Here is a 19,258-nt window from a genome sequence, read left to right as displayed (position 1 = left end):
TGGACCAAAAGCGTGCATGACCACATAGTTTTGCCCAGTCATCTTAATTGCACAACTTAATACTACGCCTTTATTCGTTTCAAATACGACTTCTTAATTGCACAACTTAAAACTACGCCTATATTCGTTTCAAATACGACAATAATTCAATATTACAAAACAATTTGACGTAAAATTGGATAGGGGCTGCGCGAACGCAAGCCCCCTCGGCAACAAATTATGACATTGGCTCTCCTACGTTGAGGAGACCATAGGCAGGCACCCCTTCAGAGTGCAATGAAGGTCACCAACCCAGGCCATGAATCTTTTTGATCGCCCATAGACCCTGTCCAGGTAAGTGGTTATCTCCATGCTCGTCCTTTTTTATTTATACCCCTTCTCCTCTACTCTTTGACCGCACTTGGTCGATGTGGGATTCACTACTATTGATTGAATAGGTTGTCTGCCACCTCACTTTGTTCCCGCACAAGTTAATCGATTCTTAACTTCATCGTTTCTCCTCTTATTGTATAAATGTTGTCTTTATAATGTTGTTGCTTTCATGTACATTGAATTGGAGTTCATTGGTCATCTAGTATAATCACAAATATTCAGAGAGATACAAATCTGCAATGCATTTAGTTCTTAGGACGTCAACTTTCCATCTTAGAGCATCTTCAAAGGAGGTGTCAAAATGTTCACATAAGCTATAACAGTAAAAAAAGACCACACTAATGTTTTCCAATTGAAATGTTAAATCCTATGTGGTGATGACATAGATTGCTAGCAAGAGAGTTGTTGTCAAATTTGACAGCAGCTTCAAAATTAATTATTAATGTTTTTTATTAGTTTAATCATCATTGCAATTAATGTTTCTGTTGACTCCTCTTTTCTTTTTAATACGCCTTGATTAATATATAAGGGAAACGGTCGCCTTTTGCAATTAAGTTTTTATTAATTTAATGATTTATTTCATAATATAATAAAAATAATAATTTAATTTGATATATTGGGTGGACAATAAAAATTTTAAAAGATGTCAAATGCCACATAGGATGTCAAATTTAAATTTTATGTTCAAAATTTGACATCTCATTTAGAGATGCTCTTAAAGGTTTATCTTGTGTCCTCGAACTCTCAAAACCAGCCATGCAATAACTTCACTGCACCCCAACCGCACGACCACTCCTCCGCCTACCTCTTTGTCTAGGTGATTCTATGTGAAAAGGAGGAGAGAGTGAGAGGAGAGAGATTGGGACGACTCTTATGTAGAACCAAATTATGAGAGTACCTTATATTCGAATCTCGTAAATGATGAATTTGATACTAAATTAGAATACTTATTATGTGGCCAAAAAGTGCTTTACAAAAAAGCATTCTTCAAACGAACCCTTAATTACACGAACAAAATTCGAGTTGGGTACTTATAATAAAGGCCATCTAAGCGTTTCAAGTAATGGGCTAAGACTACCATTCCCAGCAGCCCATCTCGTGGGTCAAGCCCAATAGCTCCCGCTTTTCCTAACGTACCCAAACCTCACCAGCTTAACGAACGACTCTTTTCGCTCGCTCGCCAAGATCCACTACTACCATTACCAGCACCTCTCTCAGCTCTCCGATCTCGATGCTTTTCTCTCCCATTTCCTCAATCCTCCGACCGCGATCTCACACTGACTAATCCACGACGCCGTAATTCGTTGCTCCGCCGAAGAACTCTATCCGGCGATGGCTTTCATGGCCGTTTTGGAGTCGGATCTTCGCGCGCTTTCCGCCGAAGCCCGCCGTCGCTACCCCGCCGTCAAGGACGGCGCTGAGCACGCAATTATCAAGGTCTCACTCTCCAAACTCCTGTTCTTAATGCTTGTGTGTGTGAGAATGTATGCGTGTAATGTAATTGGTGAAAATTCAAATGCTTGCTGAACTCAGAGGAAATGAAAAGTTAAAAGCTTTATTGAAATAGTTACTGAAGTTAATGGCTTTGTAATTGTTGGATGCTGCAGCTGAAATACTTACTGTGGAAAATATAGCAATGGAATTAAGTAACTACTGTTTTTCGAAATTGAAGCTGAAACGGTATCTGGTGTCAGCTAGTTAGGGAATATAATTGTTTAATTAGGAGTAAAATTAGGTTATTAAGCAATGGGATTGGATTATTATTGGAGGGAATTAGCAAAGTTTGTTTATTTATTTGTTGATGTAAAACTTGCAGCTTCGTAATTTGTCGAGTCCCGGTGAGATTGCGCAGAATGAGGACATACTGAGAATCTTTTTGATGGCTTGTGAGGTTAAAACTGTGAAGCTGAGTGTTATCGGACTTTCGTGCTTACAAAAGCTAATATCTCATGACGCTGTTGCTCCATCAGCCCTGAATGAAATTCTTTCCACACTGAAGGATGTAAGTTCATGTTAAGAGTATTTTTTTTGCTTATTATGCTAGTCCCATTACCTTAAATCTTAAATTTATTATTTTTACTTCCGACAGCATGCAGAAATGGCTGACGAAAGTGTTCAACTTAAGACCCTGCAGACTGTGTTAATCATATTGCAGTCACCTTTACACCCCGAGACTGAGGTAAGTAGCAGTTGTTACATAATTATGTCTTCCTAATACAAGCGGGGTTTTCATCCTATGCTGGGGCAGTAGTTCATAGGATATACTGTAGTTTACTTTATCCTTTAAAGTAGATTGACTCAGTGGGACAATAAGGAAAAAAATGTTAAATGTGATGTGCAAGCCAAGCTTTTTAATATACCATGCAATATCTGCTAGTGTGGAAGTAATAACAAATGGCATGCTTTAATTTGAAATTTAAACATAGTCAAATCCACCTTACTTGGGTATGCACACGCTCATCCTGGTTACTCAAAATAATTACCAGCAAAATCATTATGCAATAATTATAATATCAGACATGCCAGTGAAAAAAGTAGGGTTATATAATCGTATATACAATAATCTCATTGAATTTCTCCTTGAGTACTTACTACTACTTACTAACGTCTCAGTGGGTGTTGGTCTATGTAATTGCTCGAAATAGTTTGTAATTTGAAATTTTCTACTGGATTTGGTAATGCGTACAATGAATGGGCACTACTGAGAGATATGTCTGGCCATATTACTAGAAAAATACTTCACTTCTTCATTACCTTAGCTTTATTTTCCATTTTGTTATTGAATTGTTATTATCTTCTGTTTGGATAGTGGCATATTGTATTCTTAATTGTTTTATAATATACAGGACAGTATGGCTCAAGCTCTTGGTATCTGCCTTCGGCTGCTTGAAAACAACCGGTCCTCTGATAGTGTACGGAAGTAAGTTAATTATTTTTTTATGCTATTACTTGCTGGTTGATTCATGACTTGTTTTCTTTTATTGTTCTCTTGATTCTTCTTTTAATTGCATATATTTTATCCTACTTTTCAATCTGAGATATCTTTTAACATGGAAGATTTCCAGTACTGCTGCAGCTACTTTCAGGCAAGCGGTGGCACTGATTTTTGATCATGTGATTGGCGCTGAGACTCTTCCTGCTGGCAAGCTTAGTTCTGGAGGTTACATCTCTCGCACCAGTCTAGTTAGTGGCGATGTTAGTTCCAGTATCAATCTTTCAGAGTATGTAATATTTGTAAATGCTTACTGCTCTGCAACTTTTTTTTCACATCAATGACTCTCATTTATGTTTTTAGCAATTGCTTTGAGTGATATCTGCAAATTCTCCATATCTCCCATCTAGAGTGGTAATGGTTGGAAAGGGAGACCTTAACTAAAAAGATTGATTCTCATCATAGCCCTGCTTACTGGCATGGTCTCACGTTTGATTTCCGTATTTGACCTCTTTTAATAAATCCAAACATCAACAGGTCATTGGATAAATCTCTTTCTGGACGATCAGCATTGATGAGGGAGACCTTAACTAAAGCTGGAAAGCTTGGACTTCGTCTGCTTGAAGACCTGACAGCTCTTGCTGCAGGTGGATCTGTATGTGCTGATTTGAAGCTAGTATAATGTTTCATTAGGAGCTTAAGTTGATCTTTCTAAGTGGTGTTTGTAGTTTTAGGGATTTTTGAAATTATTGTTGTTTGTGTTGGTTTCCTATTTTTCAGTTTCATATGTATATATTTTCAGTACTTATTAAAGAAAGAGTTGATATATGTGCAGTTATCGATCATGATAACATTGTATAAGCAGGTTTTTAAAAGGATTTTCTTCCCTTTATTGACAGGCAATATGGTTACGAGTGGGCTCTCTTCAGCGGTCCTTTGCACTTGATATACTGGAGTAAGAAATATTGTTGCTTGCATCTTTCATTATAGTAGTGGATAAATCTGTCCAGACTCCAAATTATTATTTATCCAGTGGGTGTTCTTTCCTGTTCTCATGTGATTTGAAATCATACTTATTCAATATTATCAAAACATATAACTATGAAGATGTATTTTTCTTGTTGGCGTAATTGGTCAGCTATGTTTGAAAAGTTACCTGAACACACATCTGACTCACCTAATGAGAATTTCTAATCAAAGAGTTTCCCTTGAACTTTTTGGTACTTGATTACTCTTATTGGTCTCCACTAAAGATCTAATAGAAGCTATCCCTAGTATGATGCCTGTGAAATCTCGGTATTAGATTGCTTACATTGCTATACAAGTGCAACAAAATACGATAGCAGATGCAAGTTTCTGACTCTCTAAGAATATTATGAAATTATATCTTTGTCTGAATTTACTCACTTGTATTCCCCAGGTTTGTTTTGTCCAATTATGTGGCTGTTTTCAGAACCCTGCTTCCTTATGAGCAGGTGATTTTTAGAGTTTGTTGTACAAGTACATTCCTTTTTCAAAAAATAATTTTTAATTATTGGATGCATTTGCTAGTAAAATTTCTTAGTTGAAAATATTGCTCGGTAACTCAACAGGTTCTGCGCCACCAGATATGTTCACTTCTAATGACTTCACTTCGTACCAATGCTGAGGTAGTTTTATTTATGTAACATGCAGTGCAATGTATCAGTTGCTTACCTTTTTCCCCCTTAAATATGTTTAATGTCGAATCAGATTGAAGGGGAAGCAGGAGAGCCTTCTTTTCGTCGTTTGGTCTTGCGGTCAGTTGCCCATATTATCAGGCTATACAGTTCATCCCTTATCACAGAATGTGAGGTGTGTTCTGTATATGATTGTTTTAACCAGGAAATGACATGGCTGTGAAACTTTTAAAAAGTCACAATAATAGTTAAACAGAATAAATACCCCTTATTATTGAAGTTCTGATAAAAAGTTAAATTAATTTTAGTCTTTAGCCTTGAGGTCTGCCATTCAGTCGGAAAAATTTGGGAACCAAATATGCATCTATTATTTACACTTGTCAGTTGAAACACTCTTCCATGTTTTTTGATGTTTTGTTTCCACAGGTAAATCTTTCCTAATTCTGTCCTCACTATAGATTATTAGAAGGTTTCAAAGTGCCATTTGTTTAGGAGAAAAAAATTAAATAAAAAATTAAATGATTCAGACTGTCATTTATCTGGAGCTTAGTTTTTCTATTATTTCCTTTTCTGTAAAAATTTCCTTTGGTAGCTCTCAATCTTCTACAACTAATGACTCAATATGTTATTTTTTCCCTCATGCAATTTCTTTTGTTTATTTTACTTATTTGTTGAATTGCAGGTTTTCCTTAGTATGTTGGTGAAGGCCACATTTCTTGATCTGCCATTGTGGCATCGTATTCTTGTTCTTGAGATCCTGAGGGTAATTTTGACATTGCAGAATATATCTATGTATATTGTGTCTTACGTATGTTTTGGGATATTGAGTGATCCCTTAGTACTTTGCAAGTAGTTTGTCATGATCATTTGTGGTGGAATCTCACAGGGCTTTTGTGTGGACGCAAGGACGTTGCGGATTCTTTTCCGAAATTTTGATATGTAAGCTTGCATTCACATTCTGTATTTTCTGATTCTTAGTATGATTAAAGACTAGATGAGATCTTTGTTTAGTATGAGAACGTGTCTAATGTAGCAATGGCAAGTCAAGTGGACCTTCTAATTGTTGACAGTGCATGTGTTTATTGGCATGAAGCTGCGAAAGTAGGGGACACCACATTAAATTGTTGTCACCAATAATTGTTTAATATTGGGAATGTGGTACTTGCATCAATTTATGCCAATTAATTTCATGCCATGTTAGTGGTCAATTGGAATTTCCTACTAGTTGGTTGTGAGGCAAGTACTGCCCTATTACTTTTCGTAAAACAAAATGTGTTGATATTCTGGGGGAATATATATATATATCATAATGGTCTTTTTGTTTCTTTTTGGGAATAAAAATTGTTCCGTACGGAATGTTCTAAAAGAATTGAGGTTTTTCAAAACCCTTATCTTGCCATAACTTCCTTTCCTCATCGTCTTAGGGATCCAAAGAACACCAATGTTGTGGAGGGCATGGTCAAAGCTCTTGCTAGAGTTGTTTCAAGTATACAGGCAAGATATTATACTCTCCCTAGTCATATTATGTTAGCCATTATGGGTGGCATATGAATCTGTTGGTATGTCTTGAGATGGATTGATTGGACTCCATACTGTAGTCCTATGTGTTAGTGTATCAAGGAAGACATTTCATTTGTGTGGTATTTTTGACGGCATGATGGATCATGTTTTGAAAGAGACCCCAGACATCTACATGCAAAGTTTATATTTTCATTCCTACAGTTATGGGAATGGTCTATTCCTGAAACTTGCAACTCCCGAGGGATGCATATCAGATCTTGTTAGTGATTTGTTTGTAGTGAGGTTACTCTGGAGCTCTTAGTGCTCTATCTTGTGAGCTTGCATCTATCCTCAATTATATGTGAACAATCTTTATTCTTTTTACTAGAATAAGGTACATTTTTCTGTTTGGAGAAGTAATTTCAGAATGTAGACGGTCCTTGTGCTTGTTGTCCCTACTATAATGTAGATTATATATTTTGACCATCTTGGTACATTTATTCCATTGGCTAAGAGAAATCTAACTGGTTCAGTTTCAAGAGACTAGTGATGAGAGCCTGGCAGCTGTTGCAGGGATGTTTAACAGCAAAGCTAAAGGTAATCACTTACTAGGTTCTATTTTTAACATTTGAATTGAAATTAACCAGAAAATGCAAGGATAGCTATGGTTTTCTTTGGTTCTATGAGTGAAATGAAAACCATCTTATTCCATGAAAATCATGTCTTTCCCATTTTATCAAAGGTCTCTAGACAATCCTTGATGAGTATAAATGCAAACAAAAGAACTTTTGTGTTGGCTTTTATTTTCAGTCTTTTCTGGTTGAAGGTTTGTTTCAGTGTACAGCTCGTAATCTTTGGCCATGCGTTTCCCTTTCATATTTAGACAATCTTTTCTGTTTTCTATCAAATGATATTAGAAGTGTATTTTACCACTTTCTAGGAATTAATATGAGCGGATATATATTTTTCTCGTAGTTAGGGTTGTCAAAGACTAAAGTTCTCTCTTACCTGAGATATATATCAAGACAAAAACCTAGAATGGCATTGCACCTTTCTACCTGGGGTTCATCAATTATCATTTGTTGTTCTATTCCTTGATCCACACAGTAGGTGACGAGATTCAGTTCATGCAGGAATCGAGTGGAGCCTTGATAACGATGCCTCCAATGCTGCGGTCTTGGTTGCCAGTGAAGCTCATTCGATAACATTGGCAGTTGAAGGCCTTCTGGGCATTGTCTTTACTGTTGCTACACTGACGGATGAAGCAGTAGATTCTGGGGAGGTATTTATTTACCTTATTTCTTTCATTCTAATATTCTTAAAGTAACATATTACATGACACTGTCCTGTCTACCAGATTGAATCCCCCAGACATGATTATGATCCACCTGCAAAGTGTTCTGGAAATACTTCTATTCTCTGCCTCTCAATGGTTGATTCATTATGGTTGACTATTCTAGATGCATTGTCCTTTATTTTGTCAAGGTTGGACTTCTCTACTAAAACATGTATAGATTCAAATAATACTGAATTTCTTATTATTTATAAGTTATAACTAACTTTAAGCTGACTATGAAGGTCACAAGGAGAGGCTATTGTGTTGGAAATACTGAAGGGATATCAGGCCTTCACCCAGGTAACCGAAACTTTAACTTACTAACTCGGCTTTTTATCTGGGCTATTTTCAGCATCTTTCACTCCCTTCAATGTTTTTTCAAGTGAGGAATTTTCGTTTTGCTGCTTTCAACATGCATACAATATCAAGTTTATCTTTCAGGATAACTCCATTTTTTTCTAAAATATGATAAAGCGATGGTTTTTTCCATGACAATACAGGCATGCGGGGTTCTTCGTGCCGTAGAACCCTTGAATTCTTTTCTCGCATCCCTTTGCAAATTTACGATCAATTTTCCCATTGAATCAGAAAGAAGGAGGTATTGATTTGTATTTATCCTATTGTTATCGAATCTCTATCAAATCAAAATTTGTTTGCAAATGCTATAATTTATTTCATCTTGGCATAAAAGGACTGCTAAAACTTTTGCCCATTATACCATATTTATTTCTTTTCCTTTTCTTTTGAGCAATATCATGGTTAAAAAGTCTTATTATCATTTTTGCTTTATTTGTTTCTATTTATGCCTTGATTTTCTAGTTTAGATTTCCTGTGTCAAGTTATATCCAGTCTTGTTAGGCAGCTGACAGTGTTGAACTTTTTGGGGTTTACATTTTAATCGCAGCAGCACTTTACAATCTCCTGGATCAAAACGCTTTGAACTATTAGTTGATCAAAGGGAAAGCGTTGTTCTTACTCCCAAGAATGTCCAGGTATATAGGTTCTGTAGATTATCAAATAAAATTTCTTTTTCAATTTTTCATAGCATCTGTATTAAAAAATGTTTGACATATATTTTGAATTCAATTTGCTCTCTTTTCATTCAGGCCTTAAGAACTCTGTTCAACATTGCTCATCGACTACATAATGTATTGGGCCCATCTTGGGTTTTGGTACGTAGGGTGTACTTTCATATTTGTCCTTGAAAACCTAGAAATCATTCTCTTATTGTTTCTGCAATTAATGTAGGTGTTGGAAACCCTAGCAGCTCTGGACCGAGCAATCCATTCACCACATGCCACCACGCAGGTAATTTCCACAAATGTTTATTCACACTCATTGCTGTTCAATTTGTTTTCAAAGAAATTGTTTACCCTGGACCAATGGTTAGTTTATTGGTTTTGAACCCATACGTCCCATACATCTCTTTTTGAAATTAATTAGTCTTTATGTGCTTGACAATTAAATATTAAATAAATGCATGTTTGATATAAAGAAGCATTGGGGGCTTTCATGGTTTTAAACCTATAGATCTGTATTCCAAAAAGTAAAGAGATCCGCACAGCTAAAGGAGCAGAAGTGCACCAATACGTAACAGCCAAGCAGCAATACATTCTAGTTGCAGTTCTTTGTTTTGGTTTAATAACGTGTTAATCACTGATCTGATATGCTGCTATGTTAACTTCCTGATGTAAGCTGTTAAATATGTTAGTTTTGCTTTGTCAGGAGGTGTCCACGGGTGTGCCTAAGCTTACAAGGGAATCATCTGGTCAATCCAGCGACTTAAACATTCTTTCTTCTTTGAATTCTCAGGTAAACTGAGAAATATTCAGCCTTTATGAGAGCCTAATGAATGGTGTACAGTACTCTGAAAACCATCTGAGGATTCAGATGTTGACCAATTTCAAGTTTTTCTATCTTTTTTTTCTCATTTAGTGAAATTAAGGGACCTGTGTCCTAGAATGTAAAAGTACAATGTAGTGTTTTGTAACCTGACCTTGAGCAATTTCAATACACTTATAAAAGATTCTCGGTATATTTCTTATATTTTTAATTTTTGAAATTGAAAATTTGATTTTTGATTAATTACTGCAAGGCCCTTTTTTATTTTAATTTTATAAAGAACTGTATGGACTGTTAAGATTAATTGTTATATTGTTGTGCGTACGTATTATATAAATATATGTACATGTATGTGTTTATGCATGATCTGACTTTATGCTTTTCTCCATTTTGCAAAGCTGTTCGAGAGCTCAGCACTAATGCACATATCTGCAGTAAAGTCCCTTCTTTCTGCCCTATGCCAACTGTCACAGCAATGCATGGCTGGGATTACAAGTGGTTCTGTACCCACATCAAGTCAAAAAGTTGACAACATAAACTTTTCAGTGGAGAGAATAATATCTATCCTTGTCAATAACCTACATAGTATGTAATGCCAGTGAATTTGCAGATAATAGTTATAATAAAATGGATTTTCCTTTCAGTGTTTGTATATGAAATGTGTTATTGGTTTGAATTCAGATTTTGTAATTGGATTAATTTTATATTTCTTTACATTATTGCAGGAGTGGAGCCATTGTGGGATCAAGTCGTTAGCCACTTTCTTGAGGTGATCATGCTAAATGTTTTCTTATAATGTACAGTCTTGCACAGTTTACATTCTTCTTGACAGCATGTGAATCTTACAGCTTGCAGATAAATCTAACCAGCAGTTACGTAATATGGCCCTTGATGCATTAGATGAATCGATATGTGCTGTTTTAGGTTCGGAACAGTTCCAGGACAGCACAACAACCAGATCTAGAGCATCTCAGAATGTGAGAACTTTTACTTCCTTATGGTTGGAAACTCTATTCTAGTGAAATTAAGAACTGACACTGCTTATTTATTGGCATACCTCCACAGATGGAAACTGGACTTACACAGTTGGGATCACTTGAATGTGCTGTCATATCGCCACTAAGGGTTCTTTATTTATCTACTGAAAGTGTTGAATTACGTGCTGGATCTTTGAAAATTCTTCTGCATGTTTTAGAGGTAATATGTAATAACAATAATTCATTTCAAGTTTTCTTTCATATATGTCCTTGTTATCAGCCTTTGTTCATAATGTCTTCTCACTGACTTCACTAATTTTTTTTTTTCAGAGACATGGGGAGAAATTGCACTACAGTTGGCCGGATATTCTTGAACTGTTGAGGTTTGCCTCAAATAACTATTTGTTTCTGGTCACCTGTTCTGTTTGCGGTTTGATCTGTAGGGGCTGATCCTCTGTTTATTTATTTTGTAAAGGTCTGTAGCGGATTCTTCAGAGAAGGAACTTGTTACTCTGGCCTTTCAGGTTAGCAACAAGATATGAAATTTTGGGGAACGAAAGGCATAGTATATTGTGACTTTAAGATATGAAATTTTGGGGAACGAAAGGCATAGTGTATTGTGACTTTCTTTAGGCCACACTAGTACACCGAAATCTATATGCTTACATAAAATTACCCATTAACCGATGTTCAAGATAGGACTATATCAATTTCCTACTGTTTTTACATTGCTACAGAAAGCAGCTTACGCATTCATCAGCTCAACGCACCTTTTGAAATTACATGTTGTCCTTATAGGTTGATTGTCTTGTCAGTTATTTAGATTGAGTTTCGCTTTTGTGTTTTCTTGTAGAGCCTACGTGTGATTATGAATGATGGACTTTCAACTATACCCGCAGACTGCCTTCCTGTGTAAGGATCCAGACTTCAGCATTTATTACTCACGCCTGCACACACACTTATGCATAGGTTGTACAAATAATCATAATTAACCAATTTAGAAACCTATTAGATTATCTGAGCAATACATCCATGTTGCAGATGTGTAGATGTGACTGGAGCATACAGTGCTCAAAAGACAGAACTGAATATAAGCTTGACAGCGATAGGCCTTCTATGGACAACAACCGACTTTATAGCCAAAGGTCTGATGCATGGGATTGGAGAGGAAAAGGAAACAGGTTACTTTACCATTTTTGACCAGTTAGACCATCATTTTTCTTTGGTTGTATACTCGTGCATAAAATTTATTTACAGTGTTTTTAAACATTACAGGGATTTCTGATGTGCAATTGGATGGTGAAAAGCCAAAAGAACAAGCATCCGATGTATCAGACAATGTTAATGACCAAGCTCCCTTGTTAAATGTAGTTGATCGTGACAGGTTGCTTTTCTCTGCTTTCTCGTTACTTCAGAAGCTTGGAGCTGATGAAAGGCCAGAGGTAGGAAAGCATGTGTTGTTTAATCAACGTTCTCTTCAATCTATGCCAATATTTTCTCAATTTGCATCTGGTATTGTAACTAATGTGTACACTGGTTATACAAATCTCAAAGAATGTGAACTTGTATCCAGGTTAGAAATTCAGCCATCAGGACACTTTTTCAGACACTTGGAAGTCATGGGCAAAAACTTTCGAAAAGCATGTGGGAGGATTGCCTTTGGAATTACATTTTTCCTACACTAGATCGTGCTTCTCACATGGTTTGTTGAAGTGGTTTTAAAAGAGATATCAAGAGCTTTTGTGTACTATTGCGAAGTCATGATTTGAATTGTTTGTTTTTAGGCTGAGACTTCATCAAAAGATGAATGGCATGGGAAAGAACTCGGAACTCGAGGAGGAAAAGCAGTTCATATGCTCATACATCATAGGTATATAAGTTACAGACTAAATATTGTTCTCCTTTCTCCTACTCCTTTTTCTTTTCTTTGTTAAAAAAAAAAAAAAAAAAAAAAAAAAAAAAAAGTTGGCGATAAAGAAGATAACTATAATTTATCATTAAGGAAAAGATAGAATCTGTTGTGCTTCTCCTAAACTGTTCTGTTATTCGATCATACAACTCTTGTATTGAATGAAATTGCAGTCGCAACACGGCTCAGAAACAGTGGGATGAAACACTTGTACTAGTGCTTGGAGGCATAGCACGTATATTACGTTCATTCTTTCCTTTTCTTAGAAGCTTAAACAACTTTTGGTCAGGTAGGTTACAATGTATTTATGATGTATCTGGTATTGTTATTTCCAATATTGATTGTCAGTCTCACAAATTCACACTTGATGTTTTACCTATGGCAGGATGGGAGTCTTTGCTTTTATTTGTCAAGAACAGCATTTTAAATGGTAGCAAAGAGGTTGCTATTGCTGCAATAAATTGTTTACTGACACCCGTTCTTTCTCATTCTTCTAAGGTGATTAAAGTTGAAAAAGCTAGAATGCTCATACATTTGTGAATTAGAATTTTGTCCTCGCATTTCATCTTTCCTATGCTGGCTGTTATTTTTCTGAAAGATTAAAACTGAAGAACATAACTAGACGGACAAGGTCATTTAAACTTGTAAAATGAATTACAAAATTACAAATTAATATTGCAGTCCTTCACTTCTACAATAAAAGATATCATCAAATAATATATTGGTGTCAATCAGGGGAACCTGCCAAGGCCTTACCTTGAATCAGTTCTTGATGCCTACGAGGTTGTTCTCCAAAAGTCAACAAACCTCAGTGGCAATGCAGCTATCAAGGTGAAGCAGGAGATTTTGCAGAGTCTCGGTAATGATTTAAATTAAGATGACTATCTTATTGTTTTTTTCCTCGTCATTTGGTGTACTTAATGGCTTTAATGTTTAACATTTGTATTGTCTGACTCGTTCTTTCTGATTAAGTGAATCATCTATTGACATGCAACTTGTTTGAACTTCCAACAGGGGAACTTTATGTGCAAGCCCAGAGGATGTTTGACGATAATTTGTATCAGCAGTTGCTTGCAGTCATAGATTCAGCTGTTAAACAAGCCATAATTGGCAATGATAATTGTGACACTGAGTTTGTAAGTGAAATTTCAACTTGCTCTTCTTATCTTACTCTCGTTTTCTCCCCAATTTTTTGAGCTGTTTATTTGAAGTCACTGCTGCTCTTTCATAATGTAAAGTGTAACTCACTGCTGCTCTTTCATAATGTATAAGTGTAACTCACTGCTGCTCTTTCATAATGTATAAAGTGCAACTCATCACACTAGAAATTTGTGCGTGATATGGACACTTTTCTCTAGGGACATGTTCCACTTGTATTACGTACTGTGCTGGAGATCCTTCCGATGTTACGTCCAACAGAGCTCATTTCTTCCATGTGGCTTATTCTTCTTGGGGATTTTTTGCAATATCTGCCGAGATTACATTCTTCTGTACAAAAGGAGGAAGATGGCGCAGAGGAAGCCAGCACTAGTGACCAAGTTCCAGGTATACAATCAGCTTGTCTCCCCCCATACCTTTGATTGTCAACAATAACTGAAGAAAATAAAAACTTCTTTCTGCAGACGATCACGTGAGAATGAAACGTGAAATTCCTAATGGGACATCTTCCATATCTTCAAGCAGAGTAGAATGTTCTCCAAGTTCTGGATTAAAGACATCTGTAACAGCAGGCATCCCCAATTATATGTTTGCAGAAAAGCTTGTTCCCTTGCTGGTCGATCTTTTTCTACAGGCCCCAGCAGTTCAAAAGTATATCTTGTATTCTGAAATTATTCAAAGTCTTGGGAGGTACTGATAGCTCTTTTGCTCTAATTCTTTGTTGTACCGCAACTAAACTTTTTTGAGAATATGTTACTGAAAAATAATCATTGGATACTGGCGGTTAAATTGTTATATGAAACACAGTAAGAAGCGCAAAGTTGAGAAACCTTGTATGCACTTACAGTTCTGAGGGACTGTTTAAGTATTCTAATTGTAGATGAAGATAAAAGGTTTCTTCGGATTATGATGCCTAGTTGTCTAATATATTGATCAAGAGGGGATTTTAGATCGGTTGTGCTTCTTAGACTCTTAAGTAACACAACTGCTCAGGTTAAAATTACTTGAACTTTAGAGATTGCTTAGAAGTTCAGTAACCCTTCATCCTTATTGTATCTGCAATTGGCAATTTTGTTTGTTTTACGGTTAAACTCTTTTCTTTTCAGTTTAGAAGGATCATACTCTTTTTAACCAGGAAATAACAGCATAGTCTTTCTTGTTAGGTGTATGACTACAAGAAGAGAAAATCCAGATGGTGCTCTTTGGAGATTAGCTGTTGAAGGCTTCAACCGCATTCTGGTTGATGATGCCAGCAAATCGGCTATAAATTCTGGACTAGATTCAGTTGCTAGTAAGCCTGCAAGAACACGTATATGGAAGGAAGTTGCCGATGTTTATGAAGTATTCCTTGTGGGTTACTGTGGACGAGCTCTTCCCTCTGATGATTCTTTCTCAACTGTGGATGTAAAAGCTGATGAGTCCCTTGAGATGACTGTCTTAGATGTACTCGGAGACAGGATTCTAAAGTCACCTATCGATGCACCTTCCGATGTAAGTTTCTCACCACCCATAATCCTGAGAGTAAAATGTAAAAGGAGGGAGTCTAACATTTACATGTTTGGTCTTGGACCACTAATCTGGGACCATGTGAAACAGAGATAGCTTAGAAGCTTTTCTTATCAACATCTATTTTATTTGTTTTTAAGATATAAAATCTCTTACTTTGACAGATTTTGCATCGTCTAGTTTCCACCTTGGACCGATGCGCATCACGTACTTGTTCCTTACCTGTCGATTTTGTGGAACTTATGCCTTCCCACTGCAGCAGATTTTCCTTGAAATGTTTACAGAAGCTATTCTCCTTGAGCAGGTAATGTCCTAATGTGGGAGTATTGATTTACAGAAGCTATTACTATTTTACTTCCTGTTCTAGTTTATCCAAGACAGCGGGAACATACTGTTAATGTCTAAACCCATTTTTACATTTGATAGAATATCGTCTCACCGTATATTATGCATGCAGTTATGACAACAAATCCCATGATTGGAATTCAGCGAGATCTGAAGTGAGCAAAATTGCAGTCATGGTACTGATAACCAGATGCGAATACATCTTGAGCAGATTTCTAATCGACGAGAATGACTTAGGTGCGTCTAATATACCCACCTTAGCCGTATCATCCCATACTATCACTTGTTAAGAAAACTAGAAAGATAATATCTTGTATTATCATGTCTTTGCATTCCTGCAGGTGGACGCCCATTGCCGGCTGCAAGACTTGAAGAAATTATTTACGTTCTTGAAGAGTTGGCGCGTCTGATAATTCATTCAGATACTGCATCCGTTCTCCCCTTGAAGGCACATTTGAAAAGTGCCCTCGAAAAAGAAAAGAATCACGACATACGTCCGCATCTGCTTGTGCTATTTCCCTCATTTTCCGAGCTCGTAGTATCAAGGTGAGAGTTATATTGGTTTACATAGTCGAGATACAAAACATAACTTTAATACACCGAACTCTTTGTATTCTATGGTACCGTAGACCGGTGCGCTCACAACTCACTCTTCGTTCTTTATCCTTTTGTTGAACAGAGAAGCAAGAATAAGAGGGTCAGTGCAAGTCTTATTCAGACTGATCTCCAGAGAATTGGGTCTCGACAGAGCTTCCATGAACGGGCAAAATCCGGAAGAATTTGTACCAAGGACACCGTAGTCCTACCCTCGCGTCCACGATCAGAAGTTTGAATTTTTGTTTGAATTATTTTTACAGGTGATTTTGTGAGGAATTGTTTCATCCTCCAGCTTTTGGTTTCGTGTAAAGTCTGTACATTCTGTCGATTTTGTTGTGTAAACAAAACAGGTACCTCAGGTGAGAAATTTATAGGCATCGAACTTCCAATTCTTTGTGCAAGTACGCTTTCAAATTAATATGGATTTAAAGTTCATAGATTGATGCGATTCGGAACTTTATTTTTCACGTTTGTGCATGAGGCGAGCTGGCACAAACTTTTAATAAAAAATAAAACTGAATTTATTTTTCACGTTGGTGCACAAGGCGATCCGTCACAAACTTTTAATCAAAAATAAAATTGGCTTTATTTTTCACGTTTGGCACTGGGTGACCGGGCATAAACTTCTAATAGAAAATAAAACTGGCAAACCCGGCACAAACTTTTAAACAGGAAGGAAACTGAAAGAGCACTTTAACAGGTTTGTAAAGAGTGTGCTTGCTTAACAGAAAATGGGAGAGGGAAGGAATCAAATCCCCTTGGATTCGATTTTTAAGACTCGTTTGAAAGTGTTTTTAACATGACTGAAAACGCTTTTATAGACAATAATTTCGAGTTTCAAAAGCATTTAAACTGCTTTCTATAAAAACATGAGTTATGTGTTTTTTATCTAAAAAACTTCAACTGCTTTTTCAATACTCGCTCACATTTTTACTAAAATTTGATTTAAACAACATTTTCATAAAAAAACTTAAAAACTTTTTGATTCCATGTGTTCGTAAACACAAATAAGTGAAGAATGACTTGTTTTTTCTTCTCACTTGTCATCAAGTTCCATTTCTTCATACCTCAGTCGATCCACTTTCAAATATCTTCTTCTTTCCATTTTATTTTTAAACAAGTGGTGTCAAGGAAGAATCAAAATCAAAATCAAAATCAAACTCGAGAACTCGAGTGCAAAAATAAGCTACAAACACAAACTCTCGTACATTAATATTGGTACGTACTCTGGGTCCTTTATTCACCATATTCATACCCCCCAACGGAAGAGGACATCTGTTTGGAAGATAACAAACGTTTTCAGACTCCCAAAACCACGGCTATGGCGGCTACTGTAAGTGACAACACAACCCGAGCAACCTGCATATACTGATATACGTATCTGATGATACTTCTAGACTCACATATGCAAACTATTTTAGCATTTCGTTGCTGTTATTCTCGTTCAACCTAGCAGCTGCCGCCACCGAAGCCGCCACCCCAGTCGGGTGCGTAGTCAGGAATGGATCGTTTCGCATTTCCGCTCCCGTCACTCCCTCAGCATCTTGACGCGTCGCCGGTTTGTCTGCCGGTAACTTTGAAGTTGCATCCTACAATCACACAGACACAATATCAAATGTCACACGTACATACTCATGGAAACAACGTGATCAAACTACTACGGAATGTGCTGTAGTTAACTATATACCGCAAGAATGTCGGCCATTTTTGTCTTCTCCTCGTCCTTTGTAGCCCGAGCATTGAGGGTTGCGGCTGACTGAGCGACCGCAGCCACACCACCGGGTACTATGTTGGTGTGGCCGGTTGCTCTAACCTCTGCCGCCTGAATTGCGGCTGCATCGCTCCTCTCCACCGGCTTCTGTCCGGCTGTCATAGCCGTGGCCTCGAGGGCCTCACCAATGGTGATTTGACCGGCAGAGCCACCGACTGGTTGAATAGTGTTTGGTGCTGCCAAAGGAGCTCGCTGGCTGTATTGCCCCACAACCTACCCTTCACAGAGAACAAACATGAACTCATATGCATGTATTATATATTCATGTCTCCAAGTGCAACCAAAACAAAATGAAAAATAGATCAATACACTCACAAACATAAGGATTTTGACAATATTTGTCTAGAATTTTATTATTTTGTGTGTTCAACTATTCAAACTAAATTGTTTCACCAACTTTATTTTTAAGCTTTCTTTGGACTTCTATATTAGTATTTTCAATATATATAGGACGAACAAAGGCCAACTAGGCTTCCCATTTTGCAAAGACCAAGAGTACAATTTACAAAGGTTGGGAGAACATTTATCTTACGCAACCTTATCTTTAGTTTGTTAAGAGACTGTTTTCACGATTCAAAAGTAAATAATTCGTTCGGTTTAGTGTCTTCGTTCTATATATACATCGAAAATTTTCAACTTATTTCACTTATTTCATATGTTCCAAAAATATTTCTTAAAGTAGTGGTACGTGGTTAATTGATTTCAAAGTCAAACTTTATACCTCAACCAATTTATGGATTTTCATTTGCTTTTCATGATCTACTTTCCTTTGATTTGAATTTGGACCCCAGAACCAATCAACAAGGAATCGAATAAATGAAGAACACTTCAAAATCAAATAAAATTTACAAAAAAAATATGTAAAACTAACAAGTACTTCAGTTTTGAGCTAGAACTGAAATGTTGTGTGCATGTAATAAACATTTTACATGCAAGAAATATATTGAACCTGCCCACCGATCGACTCTGATATTATACGGCGTCCAGGAAGATCAGCCTCCTTAACGCTAACCCCGTCTCCCTCAACATTTGCATTCACGTCACTTGAACCCACAACACCCGCCTTCTCATTCTCCGTGGCGGCGGACTGCATGATTGAGGCAGCACCACCCTTGAGGGTATGCCCCAGCACAGCATTTTCCGCCGCCTGCATTATGGCAGCGTCCTTGGGCGTCACCACCTTCTCCGCCAGCTCGGCACCCTAAACGCCGGGAAACACATCCCCATATTTCACCGGCTCCTTCTGATCTTCAGGCCTCCGCGGCTGTTCTTGGCTCATTTTTCAGATCAAAATTACTGTTTTTTTTTTTTTTTTTTCTGTGAAATATTTGATATTTGGGTAAGAGGGTAGAGAA

General features: G+C 36.9%; 1 protein-coding gene, 1 non-coding gene and 1 pseudogene across 3 annotated transcripts; 1 reads left to right on the top strand and 2 right to left on the bottom strand.

The window, feature by feature from the left end:
• Window positions 1–179: 179 nt before the first annotated feature.
• On the bottom strand, window positions 180–341 carry LOC125473936. Its single transcript, XR_007255675.1, has one exon. It is a non-coding gene; the product is annotated as a U1 spliceosomal RNA (small nuclear RNA).
• Window positions 342–1,529: 1,188 nt separating this feature from the next.
• LOC125473823 (protein MON2 homolog) lies at window positions 1,530–16,521 on the top strand. Of its 2 annotated transcripts, none has more exons than XM_048577141.1 (44): window positions 1,530–1,809; window positions 2,189–2,374; window positions 2,462–2,551; window positions 3,219–3,292; window positions 3,438–3,593; window positions 3,842–3,959; window positions 4,204–4,259; window positions 4,725–4,779; window positions 4,897–4,953; window positions 5,036–5,137; window positions 5,645–5,725; window positions 5,849–5,901; window positions 6,387–6,456; window positions 6,996–7,059; window positions 7,596–7,744; window positions 7,820–7,947; window positions 8,041–8,098; window positions 8,299–8,396; window positions 8,706–8,790; window positions 8,905–8,970; window positions 9,047–9,106; window positions 9,524–9,610; window positions 10,039–10,225; window positions 10,366–10,409; window positions 10,489–10,617; window positions 10,706–10,837; window positions 10,948–11,000; window positions 11,093–11,141; window positions 11,471–11,529; window positions 11,659–11,798; window positions 11,893–12,059; window positions 12,191–12,319; window positions 12,402–12,487; window positions 12,700–12,815; window positions 12,912–13,024; window positions 13,262–13,385; window positions 13,541–13,662; window positions 13,885–14,071; window positions 14,149–14,374; window positions 14,848–15,175; window positions 15,355–15,494; window positions 15,648–15,772; window positions 15,877–16,081; window positions 16,215–16,521. In XM_048577141.1, exons 1-44 carry the CDS (start codon window positions 1,705–1,707, stop codon window positions 16,333–16,335), a joined length of 4,980 nt encoding a protein of 1,659 aa, XP_048433098.1. In that variant the 5' UTR covers window positions 1,530–1,704; the 3' UTR covers window positions 16,336–16,521. The 2 variants fall into 2 exon arrangements, with proteins under 2 accessions (XP_048433098.1, XP_048433097.1); XM_048577140.1 differs by having other exon boundaries at window positions 8,703–8,790.
• An 825-nt stretch (window positions 16,522–17,346) lies between these two features.
• On the bottom strand, window positions 17,347–19,182 carry LOC125472047 (annotated as a pseudogene).
• Window positions 19,183–19,258: the final 76 nt, after the last annotated feature.

This window comes from the organism of the source record quoted next, unplaced genomic scaffold (genome assembly GCF_019419815.1).
Source record: "Pyrus x bretschneideri cultivar Hongxiangsu unplaced genomic scaffold, Pyrus_bretschneideri_v1 Contig11, whole genome shotgun sequence".
In the NCBI taxonomy this organism is placed as follows: domain Eukaryota; kingdom Viridiplantae; phylum Streptophyta; class Magnoliopsida; order Rosales; family Rosaceae; genus Pyrus; species Pyrus x bretschneideri.
Note: the sequence above shows the minus strand (reverse complement) of the source record. Positions and strands in the feature narration are given on the sequence as shown.

What these genes read in the sequence shown, in the direction of transcription:
- LOC125473823 (XM_048577140.1), top strand. Translation starts at nt 1,705, where the DNA reads ATGGCTTTCATGGCCGTTTTGGAGTCGGATCTTCGCGCGCTTTCCGCC. An exon ending in CCCTTATCACAGAATGTGAG is followed by an intron (nt 5,138 to 5,644) that starts GTGTGTTCTGTA and finishes GTTGAATTGCAG; the next exon opens with GTTTTCCTTAGTATGTTGGT. An exon ending in AATCGACGAGAATGACTTAG is followed by an intron (nt 15,773 to 15,876) that starts GTGCGTCTAATA and finishes GCATTCCTGCAG; the next exon opens with GTGGACGCCCATTGCCGGCT.